Source organism: Pituophis catenifer, unplaced genomic scaffold, assembly GCF_029215685.1.
Source record: "Pituophis catenifer annectens isolate HBS135680 unplaced genomic scaffold, rPitCat1.0.hap2 SCAF_7, whole genome shotgun sequence".
In the NCBI taxonomy this organism is placed as follows: domain Eukaryota; kingdom Metazoa; phylum Chordata; class Lepidosauria; order Squamata; family Colubridae; genus Pituophis; species Pituophis catenifer.
In genome coordinates, this window is record NW_027256887.1 from 57,560,545 (window position 1) to 57,586,092 (window position 25,548).

Consider the following 25,548-nt stretch of genomic DNA (forward strand, 5'->3'; position numbering starts at 1 on the left):
CTCAAATGAAATTCCTATAATTATAGAGGCAACAGATTTTTAACTATAGCTATAAAAACAAGGTCTTTGATAACACCTCAATAAGCTAGAGTTTTAGATGTTTTCTGTAGTGTTATGTTCTGGGTGGAGTGATTTATAACAGTTCTTTATTCAATATTGCATGTGAGGCAACGACGACTCCCTGGCTGACACAGCTCCTTTTATATGAAACTGATCAGCCAAACAACCAATTAGGAGAGAGTATTTTCCCGCTCCAACAGAGGGCTAGAATGAGAACTTCAACTGAAAACTATACATTATATACCAGTGATGGATAACCTTTTTGCCATCACGTGCCAAAAGCGGTGGGAGCGCGGGGGGGTCACACACGTGCGTGCCCACACCCACAATTCAATGCGCCCCACCCCCCCACGCATGCCTGTGCAACCACCCTGTGCTTTCTAGGAGTGAAAACAGCCTTCCCCACCCTCCTGGAGGCCCTCTGGAGGCCGGAAACGGCCCGTTTGCCAACTTCTAGTGTGCCCGGAAGGCCTGAAAATCAGTTGGCCTGCACGCTCATGTGCGCTGCAGCTGAGCTAGGGCAATGCTCGTGTGCCCACCAATATGGCTCCGCATGCCATAGGTTCGCCATCACGGCTATATAAAATACATAACATGTAGTGTTTCTCATTTTTTGTTAAACTGTTTTATCTAATGCCAAACTTTAAATTATATTTGTAATTTCCTACATGGATCCTTTGGCTGTAAATACATTTATTATTATAAATAAAAATTGTATGTTCTCCTATTGATTTAGTTGAAGAGTTTTAGATTGTGTGTACAAATTCTTTTCTTTTCAGACCTTGATTCCTTTTTCTGAAAGACTGTTCTAATCCAAAATACATTTCAGGAGGCATGTACACTCAGATATACACCCTGCCCCCGGCGCCCTGCCTCCCGCACATCCTCCAGCATCTCCTGCATGCGCCCCGCCTTGGCTCCCCGCACATGTGCCCCTGCCTCTGCCCCTGCCCCTCTCCACGGCAGAGATCCAAAATTTTTTTTTTAAATTTGATTTATATGCCGCCCTTCTCCGGAGACTCAGGGCGGCTTACAATGCGTTAAGCAATAGCCTTCATACTTTTGTATATTTTATACAAAGTCAGCTTATTGCCCCCACAATCTGGGTCCTCATTTCACCTACCTTTGAAAGGATGGAAGGCTGAGTCAACCTTGAGCCTTGGAGAGATTCGAACCAGCAGTAATTGCAGGCAGCTATGTTAATAACAGGGTGCTTAGACCACTGAACTATCAAGGCTCTTAGTAAATTAGCTGGCTGGTGGGAGGCATGCTGTGGGGTGACTGCTCACGTGCCCACAGAGAGGGCTCTGTGTGCCACCTGTGGCACGCAAGCCATAAATTCGCCATCATGGCCCTATAGCGTCATTTTGAGAGTAGAAGTTGAAACAATTTATGTCCAGGATGTGAGGGGTCTGTAGATATTTTCTCAGCCCTCTTTTTGACTCGTGCAGTATACAGGTCCTCAATGGAAGGCAGGTTGGTAGCAATTGTTTTTTCTGCAGTTCTAATGATCTGTTGAAGTCTGTATCTGTCTTGTTTGGTTGCAGAGCCAAACCAGACAGTTATAGAGGTGCAGATGACAGACTCAATAATTCCTTTGTAGAACTGTATTAGCAGCTCTTTGGGCAGTCTGAGCTTTTTGACTTGGCGCAAAAAGAACATTCTTTGTTGTGCTTTTTTGATGACATTTTTGATTTTAGGTGTCCATTTTCAGTCTTGAGATATGATAGAACCTAGAAACTTGAAGGTCTCTATTTTTGCCACAGATAAGTGAATAACTGTAGTTGTTAAGTTAGTAACAGGGTTGTTAAGTGAATCTGGCTTCCCCAATGTCTTTGCTTCTGAGAAAGTTGCAGAAGGTGATCACATGACCCCAATATACTGCAGCCGTCAAACATATGAATCAGTTTCCAAGCATCTGAATTTTGATCATGTGACCATGGGGATGCTGCAATGGTTGTAGGTGTAAAAAACAACCATAGCTCACTTTTTTCAGTGCTATGGTAACTTTGAACTACACAAATGGCTGTAAATCAAGGACTACCTATAGTTCCCCATTCCCAAGTGCAAGGAATCAAAAGGAGATAAGAATTATTTCATAATCAGCAACCCAGAAAAGAAATAGTACAAATTCTTGTCACTTCCTGGGTTACATTTTTTCAGGAGCATCTGGCAAACAATTTTCATACCTTATTGCTGAATGAGCTAAGAAGATGGTGGGAAAAGTGAAGCCAAAATATTACCGAAATCTGTATGAGCAGATAAAAAGCAGAGCAGAAGCTGAGAAACTTTGCTTTCCTTCCATCCTTTCTTACTTGGCCTCAGGGTGGCATAATTTCACCCTCATTCTGCATACATGTCAGTATTCGCTGATAAATAAGATCCATGCCTTGTTTTGACATGCCTGTGATTTTTTTTCTGTCGACCATGGAACTTAAAGGTTAAGCAATCTGGAAACTTTTCTGGGACTGGGATGCATATAACCTTTCCTGTTCAAGGAATAGATTAGAAAAAATCAGTATCATCTGGGATTCTTTTCTGAACACCATACTCACTACAGGGTGAGGCCAATTGCATACAGAATATACTTTATGCAAAAGGGCATTGATGCAAGTGTGACTCGCAAATCATGTCAATGCAGCATGCACAAATCCTGTTATATATTCAAATCACAGGACTGCCTTTTTTCAGCTGTAATGGTACAAGCCTGGTTAGAAAAGACCAATCTGGTTGTCTTTTCATCTTGATAATTTCACATTTAATGTGGCTGATTAACAGAGGATCAATCTAGTCAGTGTCAATGTCGATATCATTGTGCGGTTTAGTACAGTGGTAAACTGGCTGAGGAATTTGAGGAGCTGAGTTGTCATTTTAAAGTCACCCAGGCTGAGAAATTCTGCAATAGAGATTAAGATCATAAAAGGCTCAGCAGTGGCACTGGATGTTTTGTTCCGTGAAGCAAAAATGACCTGGGAACAATTTTAAAAAATTCCTCAAATCTGACCCTTGATGTACCACACTTGTGACATTCTTGCAACAAAGAAAAAGCTGTAGCTGCCTTATGAGTTTTCCTTTTCCTTCCTACTAATTCAGATGAGACACAGAAACTCCCTGGCAGCTCAGGGTAGCAAATGGGAATGTTTCTTGGCCGTATCTGAAGAGGCTGGAAAAGAATTCTGGAAATTTCTGTACATAGAGGAGAGTCGCTATAGGTCAGAGGTGGGTTTCAGCAGGTTCTGACCAGTTCTGGAGAACCGGTAGTGGAAATTTTGAGTAGTTCGGAGAACTGGTAGTAAAAATTCTGACTGGCCCCGCCCTCATCTATTCTCTGCTTCCCAAGTCCCAGCTGATCGGGAGGAAATGGGGATTTTGCAGTAAACTTTCCCTGGAGTGGGGAGGGAATGGAGATTTTACAGTATCCTTCCCCTGCCACACCCACCAAGCCACACAACACCTCCCAAGCCACGCCCACAGAACTGGTAGTAAAAATTTTTGAAACCCACCACTATTATAGGTGTCTTTTTCTTGAAAAGGATGCTGGCTATCTTGTAAAGAGTAGCAAGAAATGCTTTTTGTGCAATGTCTTTTTCCTGTGGTTGAGATATAAATCAATGAGAAGCCACTTTTTTCCCAACAGCTAAAAAATTTGCAATTTTTACATTCCTTTAAATTTAATTCCCTTCATTCAGATATTCTTAAATCTACATGCTTGTTCTGGGAATGACAGATTTATCCAAGAAAGTTTGGAAAGAGGTATCTGATATCAATAATATCCTGTATTGAAGAAAGTACATTGATTCTTAATCTAGATGAGACAAAATGCTCTCAGTCTATTAAAGGAAAAATCAAAAATTTCCTACATATTTTGAATACCATTTTGGATGAAGGGCATATACATCTAATGAATAATAATAATAATAATAATAATAATAATAATAACAACAACAACAACAACAACAACAACAACATTTATATGCTGTTCAACTCTTAGTGATTGTAGGTAGTTCACAAATGATTAAAAATGTTAAAAACAAGAAAACCACACAAAATAAAAAAGGAACAAGGAAGTCAGAGATAACAAACTCAGATGGGAACAAAGAAAAAGAAGAAATGAATGCATATTTTTCTTTGGATTTTTGGTTGCTTTTGCCAGGGAGAAAGATGGGGCTCTAAAAGCAGTTTTTTTCCTACACCGGCTGATTAGAAAGAAGTGCTCCAACTGACCATCAGATCATTTAATGGGATGTAGCAGATCGAAAGGCCCGTGCCGTTCAGCATTTCACATTGCTGATCATTTACACAGTAGGGTGGTGCAGACACTTGAGCTTGCATTATCCCCCAGAGTGATCCTTGACTGACAGGTTTGCTTTGCAGAGTAGTTCAGGCCAAAGGCCATGAACTCACAGTTGGTTATGTTATTGAGTGAAGCCGGTTAAAGCTTCTGCCATCCCATCCCTTTGCGGTGCTCCAGCTGTCTACCAATTTTCACTTCTCCAAGCCTCACTCTCTAGCGATATTAAGGAGAGCAATTGGTAGATAGAGCAATTGCTAGATATTTTTCCAGCCCTAGAAAAACCATCAATCATTGTACCTTAATTTGCCCCATAGCAAAGTGGTAGAACAATATCACTTATCAGCTTCATTGATGAGGCAGTGACCAGGGTCCATAATAGGGTAGAAATCAGCTATGTAAACAGAACAATTTTGTGCTGCCATACTTTGTGCCTTGTGGATTGGAAGATAACAAACTGGTCATCTGGGTGTGCCCTAAGTGAGCGTTATCAGTTTTGAGTTGCCATGGAAAGACAACAAACTGTTACTTATTATATACCAATACATTCTTACCATCAGGGAGGGAGGAGAGAAATGAGCTTGAAATGTTCCGTCTTAGCTGCCAGAGCTTGGGTGGCCTTGGTTACTTTGCCCTGAAGCTGGGCAAGTCAGAAGATGTGAATTTGCTGCTCTACCTCAGGCAGCTGATGGCTTGTTCTTGCTTGTTTTCCTCTTCATGGCTTAGGCTAAAAAAAAGTGTTTTGCTGCCTAAAGCAAATAGAAAAAGCACTACCCTCCCTCATTTAGAAGTTGGCCAGACAGGCTGTTGAGTCTGCCTTCAACCATTGGCTCGCTGCTCCCTACCTGAAGGCAGCTGGCTAGCTTAAGGATATATAAACAGGGTGCATATATTGCTCAGGGCACATATATAACTTGTCTGCCAACTTGTCATATTACTCAGGATTCACAGCTTACCTGAACAAAAGCTACTTAGAAGCTCAACAGAGCATAGCACTGTTAGATAAGAATCTTTAATGCATGCTAGAATGAAGCCACTTATGTAGCTCATTTCTTCTGTCATTGAGGGATTGTGGTGCCCTTCTATATGTAATAAAATTGAAACCCAACAGTTCTTTTTCCCACTTTTCACCTTTCTTTGTAATTTTCAGAATTGGTGCAAAGTAGCAGTTGGCTGTTGACATACTATAATTAGTGATTCCTGCTCTGAAACTTCAATTTTTAGTGTAACTCCTACAACATCTATTTTCTTTCTCTTCATCCAAAATCTGTTGCCTGAAAAAATAGTTTATTATTCCTAATGACAGAGTCTTCCCAGATATACAGTAGCTCTTCCAGATGCTTCAGTCCCAACCCCCCCATTTTTAGCTAGAATCTAGCTAGAATCCAGAATCAAGTCTGTTCTGGATGTATTGACTATGTTCAGATTTATCTGGAGATCAATATGCTACCTACATTGGAATGTTTATACACTTGACAAAGTAGAATTATCAGCTAATCACAATGTCCCTTTCTGGCAATTGCTGAGCACTGAGACCTGTCAGCCAATTGCTGGCATTTCTCTGTTTTCCTTAAGGTGACAAACTTCTATTGCCTTCCAAACTCAATCCAGCATTTGGGCTCTTTCAACTGTTCTATCATGATGTTGTGATGGACTTCCAGGAATTCTGTCCAGGAAGAGCACAGGCTGTCCTTTCAAACCTGAGAAGTATGCTGCTATTTCTGAACCAGCATTCATTGCCTTGAAATGCTGTTTCTCCATCCACAGATACAATGCTACTGCTACAGATTAAAACTGCTCACAGCTTTAAACCACTATTTGGCAATATGTGTGCATATATTACTTATGTATCCTGCTGTTCCTTCACCAGTTTAAGGAATTCTTGCAAGTGGATCTTACTTTATTTTAAACCCACAACAGCAACCCTGTGAAAGAAGTTAGGCTAAGAGACAGTAACTGGCCAAATGTTATCCACGGAATTTCCATAGTTAAAGATACATTTGGACCTAAGCCATAGTCCTTAATCACTATACCAAACAGTCATATGACTTATCTTTGCCACATTGTCAGAATTTTTGTTACAGTAAGGCTACCACATTTAGGCTTTAAGCATTTGGATGGCCATTAGATGGAAGCAAACAGATACAGAAAATCAGTAGTCTGGACTTTTGCAACCCAGATGTGGGAGCTCTAATGAGGATTAGTAAATTGAATACAAATAAGAATTATTTGTTGCATGGCAAGCAAAAATAGTTGTCTGAAGAAAATAACCAAACACTTTGTTTAGAGTTTTAATTTTTATTATCATCTGCAGTAATGCATAGGAAGATAAATTAACCGAAATTCAGGACCCAGGGATGTTATGCTTCTCACACTTAAAAAAATGCAGAATTGATTAAGTACATTTTATGGATTATATTACCCCACCTTCTGTTTTATATTCTTGATCTGTAGAAAGATATGACTACCCTAAAGCACCCTACACAGTAAATACATTCATCATCACCACATATTCCAAATGTGGTACATTCTGCTTTCATGCCTAAGCATGCATCTGATTTTAAACTGATATAAATTAATTCCATTTGTCAGGTGAAGGGACTAGAAGCACTTATTCCATCTAATGTTCTTTCCAAGATCAATAGTTTGATATACTGATGAAATATGGGTTTGCTTATATTATCTTCAACTAAGGTTCAACCTTTGTGTCTGGCATTTGTATTTTGAAAGGCTATCAGTGGAAAACCTTTGTTTGAAATTGTTCTCTCTGGACAGTTCCCGCCTTCTAAGGCTAATTTCAGACAAATGAGTCATGTCCTACTAATAAAAAGACATTGGCAACTACTTTTTTAAAGCATTTTTTCCTTAGCAAATTTTCTGAAAAAAGAAAAAAAATAGAGGAAATGGTAGGAAGACCATATCATACATATTATACTTGACTAGGTTTACATAATATGTTGCAAAATATTATAAAACTTAATGACTGATTTTAAACAATAACCAAACTAATACCGCACATTATAGCTTAGTCTGATGAAGTTTCTTTCAAACCAAGTTCAGCTTTTGTTGACCTCATTTAATGATGTTTCCTCAGTAGAAATACTAAAAGTTGATTTTAAAGCAGCGGCCACTGTTTTCTTTGGAGATTGTTTTTCACCATCCCATTCTTGTCTCCAGGCCTGATACTTTATATTTAGATGTATGAACTTTGTCTAAAAGTCTTCTTCTAGGTTTAGGACTTCCAATGAGGACATGGCAAACTGAAGACATCTACAAAGAAGCAGAGATATTATGGGTGAAATTGGTGGCTGGATGCAAGATCTGAGTCAACAAAATGAGACATCATGAGCTCACTCAAACATAGTCTGGACAGTGGCATTTTGTGAACGGACAGCAGGAACCAATGTTTTTGTGATGAGCAGCTGGGAGTTGAGGGATTCCATTTTAGGCTTAGTCCAGGGATCAGCAACCTGCAGCTCTGTAGCCACATGTGGCTCTTTCACGCTTCTGCTGCAGCTTCCTGTCACTCAAAATATGCATCACAACCACCAATGTGTGACACCCACCGGCATCTGATTTATTGAGCTTTTCAACCCCGGGTAGGCCAACCATGGATAAATCCAAGAAAAGAAAAGTTTCAGAAGAAAACAGAATGTTTAATTCAACTACATATGCTATTTTTGTGGCTGCTCAAGAAATAGTCAGGCACGGGAAGGGTTTTGTGGCTTCCGGTGTTTTCTTTTCTGTGGGAAACGGGTCCAAATGGCTCTTTGAGTGTTTAAGATTGCAGACCCCTGGCTTAGTCCAAGAATGACAACACAATCCAGCCAAACTTCAGTTCTTTATTTGCTTACACTGTATAGACAGAATCTTGCCAAGCTAAACCTATACTACTTTAATTTAATGGCTATGACTTAACACCCCCAAGACCACTCTCACTAACACTGACAGGGCAAGCTATTCATGTATAAAATGAAAGCAAACCCCATTCCTTTCTAGCACTGATGATGTTATCTAGTTTGATAATGAAACATCTGCAGGAAAGCAACCAAGCTGAGAGAGCACCAAGAACCCCACAGACAGTGATAAGATGTTAAAATTATTTATAGTTGCTGGGATGAAGGGGGAAGTTATTTATTTTGTTTCTTTCTCATTTTAGTTTTTTTCTTTGCACCTTATTTATACTTTGTATCAGTTTTATCTGCACTATGTAACCTTTAATAAATTATATAAAAAAGTTTTCTTCTAAAGAATGGTTTAATGAGAGAAAACCAAAAGGGAACATTGGGTCTAGGAATATCCTGACAACAAGAGGCACCCAGCAGCAGATGAAAAGGCAGAAACATACATATTCTTTCTCCAGTATGGTAGATAAATATACATCTCTATCTGTACATATATGCAAATTTTTTCAGATGCTGCTGTTACACTTTTGGTGAGACCAAGATAGCCTGATGTTCTTTGGAATATAAGACAAGAGCAAGAAAGCATTTTAACAAAAATAAAAAGAGAGTTTAGTTTTAAAGTAGAAAATGCAAGGGAATATTTTTATGATGTCTCAAGGAAATGTTTGTTTCATAAGCATGGATCAAATCCAACACTTTATAAGAAACATATGAAGGTTTTGGATCTCAGGCAGGACTTTGGCCTAAGGCTGCCAATAGAGCTGTTTTGTAAGAAAGATGAAAGACAGGTTTATTTTTTCTGGCATAGCGTGTCAGGCAGTCCAATGCAGTTCTTATCATCGCTCAGATCTGGACAGGAAAGTTGTTTAAATCACATCTGGCTGCAGAGAAGGAGTCATGTCATTAGGTTAAACAAGGGGATGAGAGGAAAAATGCAGAAGACTTCTGATTCATGTTTCAATTTGAATTTTCACCTAGTTCTTCTTGCATTTAGAGCATCTGATTAGTTACATGTGACCCTTGTCAGAGTACTCATCAAATGTTAAAAGTATAAAAATAACATAGAGAGACTTTGTAAAAAAAATAATAAACCCCCTTTCCAGCCTGCCTTCCTTCATTCCCAGACTGTAGAAATAATAGCTTCATTAAACCAGAAGAAGACTATGAAGAGTAATTGAAGGGAACCTAAGAAAAGAATTTATACCCATGTTTTCCCGAAAATAAGACCCTGTCTTATATTTTTTTGAACCCTGAAATAAGTGCTTGGCCTTATTGCCATGTGCTCAAAAGCCCGATTGGGCTTATTATCAGGGGATGTCTTATTTTGGGGGAAACAGGATAGTTACATGCTTTCTCTTGGATGACAAGTCCCTCATCTTCTCTTGGTTTGTATTCCTACCAGATTCATGTCCTAATGGAAACTAAGAACTGGGGATGCTTTCCTAAATGGATCATTTATCTGTGAGGTTGAGTCTCAGACCTTGTTCTACCTGTGAGTGTCTATTGTAAAAAAGAATAAGTGTATAATTTATTTATTTTGTATCCTACCTTTATTATTTTTACAAATAACTCAAGGTGGCGAACATATTCAACACACCTTCTCTTCCTATCTTCCTCACAACAACAGCAACCCTGTGAGTTAGACTGGACTGAGAGAATTACTGGCCCATGATCACCCAGCTGGCTTTCATGGCTAAAATGGGATTTGAACATAAGATCGCCTGTTTTCTAGCCTGGTGCCTTAACCACTAGACCAAACCAGCTCTCAATAATAGATAAAGTTGTTTTTTTGGGTCATCTAGTTTATTTACTGTTGAATTTCTCCTGTATCTTGTCCCTATATGGGATTTTCTTTAAGATAATTCATTTCTTTGTAATACTGCTGTGCCATCAAAACATTTCTTCTAATTGTCAACCAAATATAATCCTGCCATAATTTACACCCTTTTGTTCTAAGCCTATCTTCTGAAACATGAGAGAAACAAATTTAATTTTTACTTTCCTAAGATTATTTTCCTGAATAAGGCTGTGTCTATCTGAAATCTGTGTCATAGTCTTATATCCATACAATGCCATACAACAGAGGTTGGGCATGGGAAACTTAATTCTTGCTACAGAGGAGCCACTGCAAAAACAGTTTTACAATACTTCATCTAGAGCTCTGTGGTGGGCAATTGTCTATTGAAGGGAATCTATGCTCTGTTCTACATTCTGAGATTCTCTGGAAATCAGACCATTGTATTCTCTTCCCATCATCCCCATGTTTGGGTGTAATTAGAGGAGTAGCTTTTTCACAATTCCTATGCAGTCATTTGTGGTCCTCCCCTCACTATTGTGCAATCAAGGGAGGACAGAGAAAGAGAGTAGAAGCCCTGTTTGTAGCCCTGATTTTTCCACTCTCTGGTCAGCTGGTGGCCTTTTCATCCTCCCCACCTCTCAGTTCAGTAATAAAGATACTTGTATGATGCAGTAAAATTATGGCGGAGCACAAAGGCTGGTGGCTCAGTAGACTGATAGCATTGTGATTAACACCAGCTGTCTGCAATTACTGTAAGTTCGAATCTTACCAGGCTCAAGGTTGACTCAGCCTTCCATCCTTTCTAGGGTAGGTAAATTGAGGACCCAGTTTGTGGGGGCAATAAGCTGACTTTGTATAAATATACAAAAGTATGAAGGCAATTGCTTAACGCATTGTAAGCCGCCCTGAGTCTCCGGAGAAGGGCGGCATATAAATCAAATTAAAAAATGTGGAACTACCTTTGTAACAATCCTTCAGATATTTGAAGAATAGGTCTGCCCAAGAATTGTTGCATAATGCAAATGGCAAGATGGTATCATCCCTGCAGTAGCATGTGCAGAAATCAATTGGACTGCAGTTGAATCTTACTTTGATATTAACCCTCTCCATTAAATTGTAGAATAGTTGATAGTTTCGAGTTAAAAGCAAGTTAAAAGCAAGCTCTATTTTCCAGTACTTGCTACTACTGTTACACTGCTGTCATTTGCTACCTGGTTCAGCTAACGTTTCAGTTGAATGTAAGGCTAACCCTAGAAAGTGCCACCATGCCCCCTCTTAGTCTTCCTTATCCTGGGCTAAATATTTCCAGTACCATCATCAAAGTACCTTACCTTCTTCATCAAAGGACCTTACCTTCATCCTCCTTAAATGATGGTGTCCAGAAGAAGACATTTGGAGAATTCTGCTTGTGGTTGACACTGAGATTTACATGTACTGTCTTTGAATTGATTCTGTATACCAATAATAAGCATGTTATTGCTAAGATGTATAAGCTTTCACTGAAAATGAATATAGAAGATGAATATGTTAAAGACTTAACTTTATGAAATGGGCAAAAAGTTTGGATATATAATTGGGTATAATTTGGAAGAGATTCTTTTTAAAATGATGTACTGTTGGTATTTAATGTCTGATAAACTATCAAACATGTGCCAAATAGATTTTGGAAATGCAATCAATGGGAAGGTAATTTTTACCATTTTGGTGGACATGTGACGATGATGTTATCCATTCAGTCAAGTCCAATTTGTGGTGATTTTGTTGGCCAGGTCTCTTCACATCTTCCTATCTTGCACTATTCATTGAGTTTTTCCATACTCTGGACATGTACAAAACTAAAAAATACTGGCATCAGATATGTATTTTAATCCAGAGAATTCTTAAATTAAATATTCAATTGAACCCAAAGGTTTTTCCTCAAGGTTTGATGGATAAAAAGATTGAAGGAAATATGGAACTTTGTTTCTATGCTTGAGGATGGCAGTGAGACTCTGGTATGCACAGAGATAAAAGGACTTACAAATTCCTACAATGGAAGAATGGATGATGAAGCTAATAGAATTGGCTGAGATGGCTGGGATTAATCAGAGATTGACCATTCTAATTAAAGAAAAGACTTTGGCTAACTTTGTTTTTACTTAGAAATCACTTCTGGATTTCTTGCTAGAAACGGAAAGAAAATGAAAATTTAATTTTGGAATTTGATGATTAGAACTGTTCATGATTATAGAAACGCTGTGTATTTTGGTGATTTTAGAGTGAGAAGTTAACGTATTTTACATTTGTATCTCCACTAAAGAAAGTTGGAAGATTTTTTCCCTCTTTCCTTTTTATTTCCCCTTGCATTCTTGACTTTGCCTTTTCTTTAACCTCCCCATTCCCTAATCACTTTTTTTTGTACTTTATTTTTCACTGAAACTTAATAATTATTTTAAAAAAAGAAATCAGTAATTTTTAAACATTTATTGTGAACAAATCAGGATACAAATTTCCTTTTTATTTTAATTTGATGGGCACCAGGTAGCCTATGCAAACCGTAAGCTCTGAAACCTCTTATCAAGCTAGACCAACAGAAGGGCCTTAAGATATACTTTCCTTGGGTTACTTTTTATGTCTGGGAGTGACCTTATATAGAACAATTGGATATATATATATATATATATATATATATATATATATATATATATATATATATATATAAACAGCAACTGTTTGTCAGCAAGAAAGAGCAGCACAGAGTTGCTGTTTGTCAGCAAGAAACAAAAAGCCCAGAAACTATATATATATATAATATTATATTAATCCCTCTACATGTTGTACAAATATTTATCTTGCACTGTTTGCCATACTTGTAAGAAATTAGCAGGCAAGCAATACACTTTGCCATGGTTACAATGGATACCAGTTTCTGGGAAACATCTAATATGTCCAAATTGGTACCCATTCAGAAGTAAGGCAAAACATGGTCTGGATGTTCTTCTTATGAAAAGAAAGTACACATGCCAAAGTTTTGATTGGTTCAATATTTGTTATATTGAACAAATACATCCGAAGGCTGTTTATTACTAATATAAAAATGCTATTAGATTGAAAATAGCCTCCAGGTGTACTTTTAAATATCTAGCCAGGTGGTTTCTTTCCACAAGCTCAGACATTTAACTCTGAGCATAGAGAGAGGATTTTTCCCCTTTCTTTTTAATGATATTTGGATGAGGAGTCCAATTGTTCCATTTGTTATGCTTGTCCAAATGTCATGGATTGTTCATTCTGTCATTACATGCGTAATGGATTTCTTTAAACATTAATTCATCTGCAACTAATTTAGAAGTTGCTTCCTACGGATGCCAAACTCCCACTCAGTTCAAATACATGATTCCACATTTTCTAATTCCATCCTGAACATCTCTTTTTAGGTGGAGAAATCAGGTTGGGAAAAGCAGAAACTCAGACTTTTTTTTTTCCGCTCCTATTTTTTTCCTCCCTCTCCAGGACTCAAGTTAAGCTCTAAGTATTTAAAGGACTACTGTGCTTCAGAGCATGATTACTGAAGGCTAGAATGAGTACCACAGCTATCAGAGAGTTCCTGTATAACAGTGTGATTTGCTTTCAAGACTCTATTCAAGGACCCTGTGTAGTTTAGATGCAGCCACACTGCCCCCAAGATGTGGCTTTGACTCCCATCAGCTACTAGCATCTGTTGTCCCACCCACTCACTCTCCTGGTTTCATTTCCTGAGGTTTCTGATTTCCTGAGTGAGGGATGGAAATATTCAGAAAGAGGGTGGCAGTCTGAAGGAGGAGGCTGCATGGAGAATGGGAGGGAGGGGTCACTTATCATAAATAAAAAGGTCTCCACTTTACCAGTGGAGTCTAGGAATATTGGGAGAAGAGAACCTGCCACATCAGAAAAAGCCCTACATAACAGAGGACAGCACAGATCATTATATTACAGTGAGTATGCAGAGCCTAACATCTGTGCTCCAGTCAACTGCAAATGCAATAGCAACAAAGAAAGAAAAAGGTGTATATAGCACAATATTTGTGATCATGAATAATTTCAACAGGATAAATTCCAAAGGACTCCCCTTTGCTCTTTTAAAATGCAGGATTGTTAGTGAAAATAAGTGCTGGAATTAATACTAGAAATATTGGTTTATAATTGTAATAGGAGAGAAAATGATATGAAATGAGAGTGGATCTGAATGTTTTAAATGTGCATAGTTACATGATATCTGTGATAGTACAACTTTTCATTTTCAAATAAAATTTCCTGGCTTTTATTTGAGCCTCAGAATTGAATGATATATTGCTTAGAATTGGAATAAGGAACATATGACTCTAATATTGTAGCTAAACTACAATTCCCAGGATACCTAATATTTGAAGCATGCTGAGTAGGTTGGATGAGAAGTGTAATTCAGCAGCAAGAAAGAAGGTAAGTTATATAACTTACTTAAAATGGTTTAATATTAGCACATAAAATGTTCTTCACTTTTTAAAAAGAACATAAAGTTAAATTTGCATTAAAATGTTGCTGGATATTCCATATTTCCCAAATCATCTTTAACCTCTGATTTTAGCAACATAGTAAGCTGCCTATAATTAGCCAGATAATTTTAATGAACACTATTAAGATATAATTCCATTAATTATGAGTCAAACTTGAAAACAGTATCATTTGGCAAAGAATTTTGTAAATAATAATAATTATAAACCAGAACCAATACAACCCCAAAGCATTGCTTATCAAAGTCAATGAAAATGATGATACAAGCCCATGTGGATCAAAACAGATTTTTCTCTGAAAATTTATCCTGCTTTACTAAACTTTACATTATTTGCTTTGAGAAGTATTAGGCATGCTGTGAGAAAGATGCTTAAAATAAAAATATGGTGTTTAAAAGCCCATCCATATTTCTATACATTTCACAATAAGCATGATAATGGATGGATGGATGGATGCATGGATGGATGGATGGATGGATGGATGGATGGACAATCTGAGAAGAAGAAAAGATCAGATAAACCACAGATGGTGTTGTGGTGAGCCACTATTTTCTCTCCAAGCATGTCCTGATAGCTTCCTCTGAAAGCAAAGCTCTGAGTAACTCTCCTGTTTGCAAAGAACCCTCCACCATGCTGAGCCTCCTGAGTTTTCCCATTCAGAACTCTTCCAATAACTCTGTTTGCCTCTGTTTCTCTCCCCCCCCCCCATTTCTGCTACAGAAACTTAGAGGACCGTAGGGTATCATGGACTAATGGCTACCATGATCCTCTGGTTGGCTGACTGAGTTGCTCAGCAAGCAAGCAAGAGATTTCTGGTCTCAGTGTGATTTTATAAGTGGTTTGAAATTTTTAATAGTTTGGGGAAAAGATAAGCAATATTCTTCTATTCTTATTTATTAGGAATTTTGGATGTTATGTATCCAGAATCCCTGATACCGGAATTCTGTACACCTTTCTTCATACACATCCCTAGTCATCTCAAGGGGGAAAATGGCCTTGAAGGAATGCCATTTGGGGAAAAACATATTGCATATGGATATGTTATACAGTATTCTGGACATATGCACACATTCGTTTTTATGCACACACAGTTTGGAAGCCTTCGTTGCCACTGACTTTGAAAACTCTGAGAATACTTTCTAGCTAATCAAGGCAAAATTGGCCTGTTGTTTTATTTCCTCGCTCTTTTATTTTACAGCTCTTCTAGGCTGCCCTACTCCTAACAAACTCTGGGCAAGGAATGCCTAGTCCAGCTCTATTCATGAATTTATTTTATATTGCATATCTCACTACTACTCACAATAATGATTATGAGGAAGTAGCTGCCAAGTCGCTTTTATTGCATTTTTAAAGAGCTATGAAATAACAGTGGCTTGGCAAAATGCTACAGCAGATGATCTTTGTTGGAAGAGGGTTGCAAGAACCAAGATGATGTGAAACTCCTCACAAATAGGAAACCAGAAATAGAAATGGGTAGAAGTACAAGTGACTGAAACCTGGTTGAAAATTCATTATTAATATGATGGAGACATGATGCCATATTCACCTTATGTAGAAACCTTTCTTCTGATAGTTCTGTTATATTGTCTCACTGTCTACAAAATCATTAAGATTTTGGTTAGGCAAGGGATTGAGAAACTATGATTTTGAATTGATGCCAGGAATCAAAATTTAGCAAATGGCTAAACGCTATTTGATTGTGCTTATTGCAGAAATCTGTATGACTCATTATTGGTCATATTTTTATAGTGTGGCAAGCCACTGGCTTGTCTTACCAAAGATAGCAATTAAAGAAATCATAACATTCCCTGAATAATTTATTTACTATGAAGTGTGGACCGGAATTCTAATTTTTCCCCCTGAAATATATCAGGACTCTGATTGCAAAAACAAACCTTGATGCTTTTCTCTGGTTTTTAAAAAGGAAATCAGTCAGAGATCCTGGTTCACAAACTATGATGGCATAATGAATAAAAGAAAGATATTCTGTTGCATAGTAATTCTGCCCAACCAAGATCTCTGGTGCTAAACCCTTCCCTCTGTAGTATAATCCACATCTTCCATAGCAGTCTGTTTATTTCTATGTACACATAATCTGCAGCACTACACACTCCCCAGTGTATCTCCTCCCCGGATTTCTAGTCCCATTTTGCTTGCCATCTTTTTATCTCCCATTACTTTTCTTTTGTTCCTTTAATTATTAAAGACTTTGGTTGCATAGTAGAGAAAAGCTTTGTTGCTACAGAGACTGTACAGAGTAGAACCTGCCTCTAAGATATGGAGCCCTGGACCTGTGATGGCTTTTCACCTATGGAATTTTTTTTAGGATGGAAAAGAAGCTAAGATAAATGTTTACGTTTTAGCCAGCAAATGAAAAGCAGAAAGGATTTGTGCCCTTAAGTGAACCCTCTTTGTTACTAAAAGAAGATCCCCCCCTGCACTTGTATTTTGAATACATTATATGAACAACAGTAATGGTTGCTTTTGTGATATTTAGATTGGCTCTGCAAGATATAGTAAAACTGTTTGGGCTGACTAAAATGGAAAGTCACATCCTTGACTGACTGCACACACACAGACATACAAACAAACCTCCTCAGAACATAAAACAAATCTATTAGACTGAACATTACAGTAAAACTTTTTCTTAGGAACTAATTTTCCTAGAGGGAGGGGAATTTTCTTTTGGCCTCCACACTGCCAGTAGTTTTGGGGAGAAGATATAAGCTTATCAATTTAGTGATTACATAACAATATAAAGTGGAAGACATTGGAATTTTAAGATTCACTTTGGGGACAATGAGAAATTAAGTTGTTATTATATAAAAATAAAAGGGGTGGGGCAGTACTGGATGTAGCTTCCAATCTGCCTCAGTGAGTCAACTGAGCCTATTCTTAATCAGTTGTTGGTGTTCATCAATGTTTTTATTGTGCCAGATCCCTTGTTGCAAAAGCCTTATAATATTACCAAGTGCTTCATTTGCCTTCTTGGGCATATTCCAAACCCTCCTTGATTGACTTAATAGATAAATGAGATTTAGAAAAGTATGAAGAAAAGTCAACAGTTGAAAGTAACAAGATGATATGGTAAACTCTATTAATTTTGAGAGAACGAATGTATGGAAATATGTTCCTTGGGATTGGGGGAACTGCAATCCCACATTTCTGGAGGGGGTCAACTAAGGAAAACAGTTACTAATGAAAAGTGGCAAGGACAGGAAAATCAGTAGTCCACAATAGTTTCTTGATGTAGGGCTTTGTCTGGCATTTTGTCTGACTTGTTGAAGGAAGTATTCCAAAAAGTGGTAAATTGGACCAGGGCAAAAATATAAACTTGGGCAAAAATATAAACTTGATTTGATTTCATCTACATTTACACTGAAATGTATTAAGTTATATGGTTATTCTTCAGTCATGCATTTAATAATATTCAGCTTCTGTAATGTTACATTATAATATGGTAGCAATCTTGGGGGGAGGGATTTCTTCCGTGGACTGCTTTCTAGGTCTTCACAGGAGAGACAAGGCCTTGGAGCCTTCACTTGTGACCTTCTGACTCAGAAAATTAAGCATTCTCTTTTGGAGAAAACTAATCCTGTCCCCATGGGCCTGGGTTAAACTCTGGAATTCTATCCCATATCCAATATTTTTGAACATGCAGAGTTAATATCTCACCTTCATTTGAAATGTGAAGCCCTCCCACTTTAGAAAGGGAGGGAAAGAAAAGAAGCCCACTCCCACTAGAGGATGATTAAATTCTTTAGGAACATATTTTATAACAGCCTTTGAGAGACCAAGTGTCAGGCACACCATTCAGCTGACTCTTGTTTTCCCACTGCTGCTTTTAAACATACACATTTAATTGTGCATTAAATTTTGCAGCTTGCTTGGAGCTTGGGGCCAGATTCCATACAGACAGAGAGTAAGGCAAGAGCAGAAATCAAGAGATAGATGTAAAAATGCGGACCCTCATCATTCTTGCACTCCTGGCTGTTCTCATGGTGACAGCTTTCTGCTATGGTAAGTGAGTCTTAAGTCTCCCAATACTTATTTTTGGGGTTTGGGGTAGCAGTAGTCTATCATAGAAAGTTGATATTCTGCACACATTCTCATCTAATTTTATTTTCTCTTCACTGCTATTATCTCTATGTTGTATCTTTCTTTCTTAGCACTCTATTTTCAGTACTTCAGGCTAGATACTTCCTGTCTAGTGTGCTCAGTTGTTGTCTGTCCATCTTCTACAACCATCCCATTCTGTCCCTTATTCTCTAGTAACCCATGTGTGTTTTCAGCCAAGTTAATTGTTTTACTAAGAAGCAGTTCAATTTATAAACTGTATGCTTGTAAGATTGCGGAATGCAATTTTCAGAAAATACATAAGGTGTGGTTTTTTTTTTTGGTTTAGCTGAATTTCAGCTGATGAAGAGAGTCCTAGATTTTAATTTGGAGAGATTGATAAGCGTATTCTAGTAATACAGTGTTTGAAGAAAAACCTATCCTGCAGAGATATTCCAAATGTTTCCTTCTGAAGTTTTAGTGATGGCCAGAATATCCAATAAAGAGATATCAATTAAATAGGTAGATATTTAGATAATTTTAGATACTAATGAATAGGTTTTTATTAGACAATGTAATTTTTTGGTTGTTGGCTCCACTTAGCTGCAGTGTCTAAAGAAATACAAGTTCTTTCAAGTGGTTTATATTTATCTTGCTAAAATAAGTTTTGCTCTGTTGACCTTTTGTTGCTAATGTAGAGTGTCTCCCTTCACCCATTATTCTTGTGCCACAAGAATAACATGATCTAACCTGATATGAAACATGATGCATAAAATTCTGTAAAATGGTCAAGCTATGAGTAATAATTAGATATGATTGATTTCAGTTTGGGCAACATTACCTTTTTTGGTGTCTTTCATGCCTACCACGTCTTGATGCTTTATTAATGCTGGACAAGATTTTATAAAATTGCCTAATGTGGAAATAATAGTACTTGGTTTGTGTTATCAAGGTATATTTATTCTTGGAATGATGGTGCATTTTATAAAAATAATGTAATTCGTAAAACATTTTTCCATTTGAACTATCTGAAAAAAGATACTGTAATCTTTTAATGTAATTGTTTATATTTAGGAACCCCAAAATAAGAGCTAGCCTTTTAGGCCTTGTAGGTAAATTAAAGCATGAGTTTGCTTTTTAGTGGATTATATGTATATGCTAATACGCCTTAATTATGAGCCAAATTCAGATGTTCTTATGACTCCAATATCATGTCACAATTACACACTATAGAACTCTTTATCAATGCATGATTGATAAATTAATTGTACCTGTATTTATGTTATTACATCTTCCACTAATATAAATAGATTTAAAAAATAATAGTTGATTCTACAAGTGACTCAATCTATTAATTGCCCAAAGCTGGGAATGAAACTTCTGTATTGACTAACCTGAGAGGATATGTTAATTAAACATCTTTAGAAACAGATTTTGGAGACTAAAAAGATTTTTGATCTGGTTCACTAGCCTGGTTTAAATGTTTGCATTCTTATAGTGTTGTGATTGAATAAGCCACTTTCTCTCTATTTTCTTACAGAGTCTCACGAGAGCATCGAATCACATGAATTTACAAGTAAGAAATTATGGTATATGGCAGTAGTGGTTTCCACTTACCTTTGCTACTGGTTTGGAAGTCTGAGCGCAGATGTGCGCGTGCTCGCTTCGCTTGTGCGCAGCGCTTGTGCGCATACACAGAAGCGTCCGTGATGACATCTGGGTGGGTGGGCGGAGCCTCCCACTGCTACCACTACCGGTTTGCCCAACTTCAGTCTATCCAAACAGCCTGCTCAGATTCCCCTATGCTTTGTTTTCCCATTTGGGTACAACTGTTCTCTTATCATCCAAGCTTGTGATACTCTCAGGGAGTCAAGTGTTTGCAAGTTAACATCACTAAACATTGTGTTAGAGAACAAGCTAAGAATAACATCTGTCATAGAAAGGGTGGCAAGAAATAAAATAAAGAAAATAGCTTTTCCAGTCCACACAGTGAAAGCCAAGTCTGACCTGTCATCCCCAATGGGAAAACACTTCACGAAGCCCTCCTTATCTATGCCTGAAAAAAGGCCTAGTTGTAAAGACGGAAAATAATATGCAGAGTTCTCACAGTTCTCTCAGGACTGTATTCAAGGAAGCATTTTTAAGATTGGATTATTCAATTTATATCCATTAGGAGAAGTGGGGAAGGTAGATTCATTGTAAGAATTATGAACAGGGAGAATATTTTTAAAATGGTGATGTTTTAATCATACAACAAAAATATTCAACCTGCAATATATTTTTACAAGCAACTTTGTCAAAGGATATAAGAAAGAGATCTTTGTTGAAAATCAACTAAACTTTTGTAAACCTCTTTAGATCCACACCTCATTTTTATCCATAAAGGAAGCTACTTTTACAGCAACATAAAACTTATTTTCAGTTTTTAAAATTACACACCAATCTTTAGGATGACTTAGGGACCTCCCAAGTTTAACAATCCATTGGCCTCCCAGTCACCTCCTTGGAACAAGTTAATATTATGGTAAAACTGAATTATATCAAGGGGTGGTTTTCTTCCTCCAAACACTTTTTTGGCCCCTGGAATCCCTTCTTTAAGCTGAAAAGTGGATTTTTCTGTGCCAAGGGAGGTACAAAGCAATCATTCTCTACCTTTGTCTGCACAAATAATAGTTAAGAATGGAAGATGATTGGGGATCCCTGATTCCCAATTTTTCTTTTAGGCAATGAGGAAGGGCTACTGAAGGTGAAAGGAAAACAGAAGACACATTTTTCTTCTAAGTTCTATGGCGTCAACTATACAACACTATTCTATTAAAAAATCTGGCCTCTTTTGCAACTGGCTTCTTCCTGATTTTCTGTTTCTTTTAAGCTTGCCATGAAATACAGTAAATGGTACTAAATTCAGTTTAGATCCCAAAGCAATTTATTTGTCAATATTCTCATTCAGAATCTTACTACCATTAGTTTAATCAAAAGTCTTTCACCCTGTTCTCATAATAGACTGGTGATTGCTGATGTCTCCATGAGACTGGAGAGAGCTCTAATTGGTACTGAAATGCCTTAAATACTGGAACTATTTCAAAAAGTTGGAAATGAAAATGTAAAAAAATAATCTGGGGGAGATGGGAGGTTAAGAAATATGAAAAATAAATAAATAATTGTGCTTTCACATTCTGGAGATAGCAAATTACTGAAAAAAAACCCCCAAAACACAACAGCTAGTTTATATGCATAGTGGATAACACTCAAATGCAGGATCAAAAACTGAAAGGTTTTCTTGTCCTTGTGTTCTGTTTATTGGCTTCCCAAAAAGTTGGACTAGATAGATCCTTGCTCTCATTCATCTGGACTCTTGCATTCTTATGTAACAGGATTTGCACTAAAATAAACAATCCTCCCTCAGATACTTTGTGTAGGTGGGGTGAATGAGTTGGAAGCTCCCATGGAAAATTATGCAACAGAAAAGCCATTCGTTTTTATTAATAACAGAAGGCCTGCATTGAACAGAACAAAATAATAGGTCTGGCTATCTCATATGGGGAAACCAATGTCAAAAGGACATGAGCACAGGATGGAGGGGGACGACACATTTTTTGATTCATATATTATGATTATGATATGTATCAGCAATTATTAACTATTTATCTCTTTCCCATCAGGTCCTTTCCTTAACAGAAGGTATGCCAACATCTTTATGAGACCCCAACCAGAGAACAGGAGAAACTATTATTGGCAAGAAAGGTATGCTTCATCAGACTTCAGGATCAATGGGAAAGTTCATCATCCTGGTGTCTTGCTGCTGGTTCCCAACTTTTACTATCCAAATCAATTATGGGAGCTGAACTCAAATAATCTGAAAGATAAAAGATTATATAAGACTTGCTTTGAGGAAAAGCCTCTCTTCCTCAAAAAATGCTGACTTGCATTTGGAACAAATCATAGGAAGAAAATATCCAGAAAGGTTTATTGTTGATACCCATGTATCCTGGGCATAGCTGAGAACCACTAACAGCCAAGGTACAACAACTGCAATGTACAATGTTTGGGGAGAGGATGTGTGTGTCACAGGTTGGCATAGTCAATCAGTTCTGCAATTTCCCAATAATCCTATTATTTCTCATCATTGCATTTCTCCCTTATTCTTTTTCTAGTGCCATTTCTTCATACATCTTTTTAACCATAATCCCCAGCCACTATTAAAGTGATAAAAAGCCTGTCCTGATTACTGATATTTTGGCACAAAAATAGTAAGATGATTCTAGAAAATTCCCCTGAGGGGAAATGACCTAAGGTCTACATAGCCAATTACTGGTTAGAAGCTATACATTTTTTAATTTTTTTTTTGAATGGAGATCAACACTATTTATTTTATTTTGGCTTGACGGAGGTCAATGCTATGGTCATCTCACACAATTGGGCAAGATTTGTTCCCATAGATACCTTCTTCTCTGGTTTTCTGTCAAATGTTGACAACTTAAGAGTTCCAGAAGACACGCAGACTGTCTTTGATGTAACTTATTGGCTGTGACTGCCCACTCGATTCTAATTTAGACATGGAAAATTTGACACCTTCCAGATGTTGTTGAATATCAGGTTATCCTGGCTGTTGGCTATTTAGGTGGGGTTCATGGCTTCAATGTTTAGAGAGCATGGATTTCTCCCCTTGCTCTAAAGCAAATTCACAAGTTTGTTTTTAATGGGTAGATTCTACTCACAGAGATTTTAGCTGTTACTTTGGGAAACATCTGCGCTATTTGAGAATCCTGAAAAGATTATTCAAAGACTTTCTATGGCAAAATATGTGGAACAGAACTGGAAGTCATTTAAAACATGGCACAGGAAGAAAAGTAGAGTAAGATGGTACTTAGTAGCTTACCAAAGGTTCACAGGTAATTCCCTCCACCCTGCCCCCAATCTGCTCTTTCATAATCTTCTCCTGCTTATGCTGACAGGATCCGAGAGCGCAGGAAGACTACCCAGGAACTTCAGCGGGAGGAATGTGAAGATTATAATCCATGTGAACGTTACGCTATGCGCCATGGCTACCTTGCTGCCTACAAACGGTTCTTTGGGCAGAGAAGAGGAGAGTGAAAACATTATATTCCCAGTGCCTAGAGCCTGGATTTTGTAGTTACAAAGAGTGACACCTTTGAAATGTATTGTTGCTTCTTAACTGCATATTATTCCACCTGTCGCTTCATTCTTTTGTAGCCAGTGATTTCTAGTATCTGTTAATTAGCACAATGCTGATGTAATGATGGTTGGGCAGAGGTTTTCTTATGAAATAAACATTATGGTTTATTCATAATATATTTTTTGTGTGCTATTTTGTCAGACATGAAAGTGCATATTTGTACACATTTCCTTAGAATTTAATATATCTAATAAAATATTTTGTGTTGGTTGTAACTTTAGAATATTTATGAATGAAATAAAGGAGTCAACAGCACTGTATCCTCATGATGCCCTATATCTAGGACAGTCTCTAAATTTTAAATATATTTTTTAAAGTGTAAAAGTAGGTGAAATCTCAAAAGATAATCAAATCTTCTTCTTTTGTGGTTCTTACATGAGACTGTGCAAGGATTTAGAATGGGACAAGATTGTCAAAATCTCACAGGATTGATGATCTCTGGTGAAATTGTTTTGTTTTTTGGCTATGCCTTTGAGTTGGTGTTGATTCCTGACAACTGCTTTGACTGGTCCCTGCAGTTTTAGGAATTCTAGATTTTTATTATTATTTTGTCTATCCTGAAAAGTTGCTGATCCTATTATACACTAATACTAATAGGTACTGATTTTTACAACTTCATCCAGGCACTTCAGTAGGTCTAGTGTTTAAGTGCCCTTAGCTTTCAATATGGTATTAAAAGGCAGCCCCCTGAAATTAAATCCATTAGTTCTTGAAAGTATCCAGATGCGTATGACCGAAGAGACATAATGTTGTTTGTTTCATATTCCAAATCAAGCAATAAGATTAGTCATCCCCCATCGTTAAGATTACATAAAACACCCAGGGACACATTCAATTATATCATAGCATGCTGATGTGGTATGTTTATTAGCGTTAAAGAAATGGGTACAGCACCAAAACTGGAGTCAGTCATGTCATTAGGTAATATATACTGTCCACTGCAATCTGAATTCTTTCCTTCAATTCAACTCTGAAGGAAAGTTGAACTGATTTTGGTCAGAGACCACTATAACCACTATACTGCAATCATAGACTAGTATAAGTGATAAAATAAAGTTTAAGATAGGTGTTAAAATATATTTGTAAAAAATCCAATTAACATCTATAAGTGAGGTCTATATAACTGCATTTATAAGATGCAGCCTATATTAAATTATAATGAAAAAACTAATAATATATTAAATACTATAACATGTAAAATTGGTATCTAAAACTATTGGTATCAACAAAGTGATATCTAAAATTTAAATGAATTATACCAGTAGTTACAAAGAATGCATCGTGGAAGATTGGCTCATCGGGGTGTGATGGCTCTTCTGTGATGCTGCACAACATGTGCTGTAACAAATAGTTTACAAGCAGCATCTGTGCATAGGTAAAATCTGGGCAGCTACAGTATTTACTAAACAGGTAGTATGAATCTGGTTCTGATTTGCCCATAAAAGGAGCAATGAAGAAAAACATTTCTACAAATACCAATAAGAGGGGGGAGTAAAGAAGATAATAGAAGGATAAATAATAATATTACAGTCATATTAAATGGGTAATATGACATTAGACAGCACTGTGAAATTATGTGTTCAGCAGAGTGATGGCCCAAGGGAAAAAACTCCCCATGTCTCCCTAACCCTAACCCTAACCCTAACCCTGCAATGTCCTATAGCGCCATCCCAAGGGGAGGAATTGAAACAGTTTATGTCCCAGATGTGAGGGGTCTGCAGATATCTTCTCAGCCC

The 25,548-nt window shown here is 37.4% G+C and overlaps 1 protein-coding gene and 1 long non-coding RNA gene across 3 annotated transcripts; one reads left to right on the forward strand and one right to left on the reverse strand.

The window, feature by feature from the left end:
* Positions 1–6,664: 6,664 nt before the first annotated feature.
* On the reverse strand, positions 6,665–20,423 carry LOC139319568 (uncharacterized). The gene is made up of 3 exons (XR_011600629.1): positions 20,233–20,423; positions 11,408–11,505; positions 6,665–7,621 (listed from the first exon to the last, which is right to left on the reverse strand). It is a non-coding gene; the product is annotated as an uncharacterized lncRNA (long non-coding RNA).
* On the forward strand, positions 13,905–23,926 carry MGP (matrix Gla protein). Of its 2 annotated transcripts, XM_070947468.1 has the most exons (5): positions 13,905–14,004; positions 18,442–18,579; positions 20,156–20,191; positions 22,278–22,359; positions 23,571–23,926. In XM_070947468.1, the coding sequence occupies exons 2-5, from the start codon at positions 18,519–18,521 to the stop codon at positions 23,707–23,709; spliced, it is 318 nt and encodes a 105-aa protein (XP_070803569.1). In that variant the 5' UTR covers positions 13,905–14,004; positions 18,442–18,518; the 3' UTR covers positions 23,710–23,926. The 2 variants fall into 2 exon arrangements, with proteins under 2 accessions (XP_070803569.1, XP_070803568.1); XM_070947467.1 differs by lacking the exon at positions 13,905–14,004 and having other exon boundaries at positions 18,334–18,579.
* Positions 23,927–25,548: the final 1,622 nt, after the last annotated feature.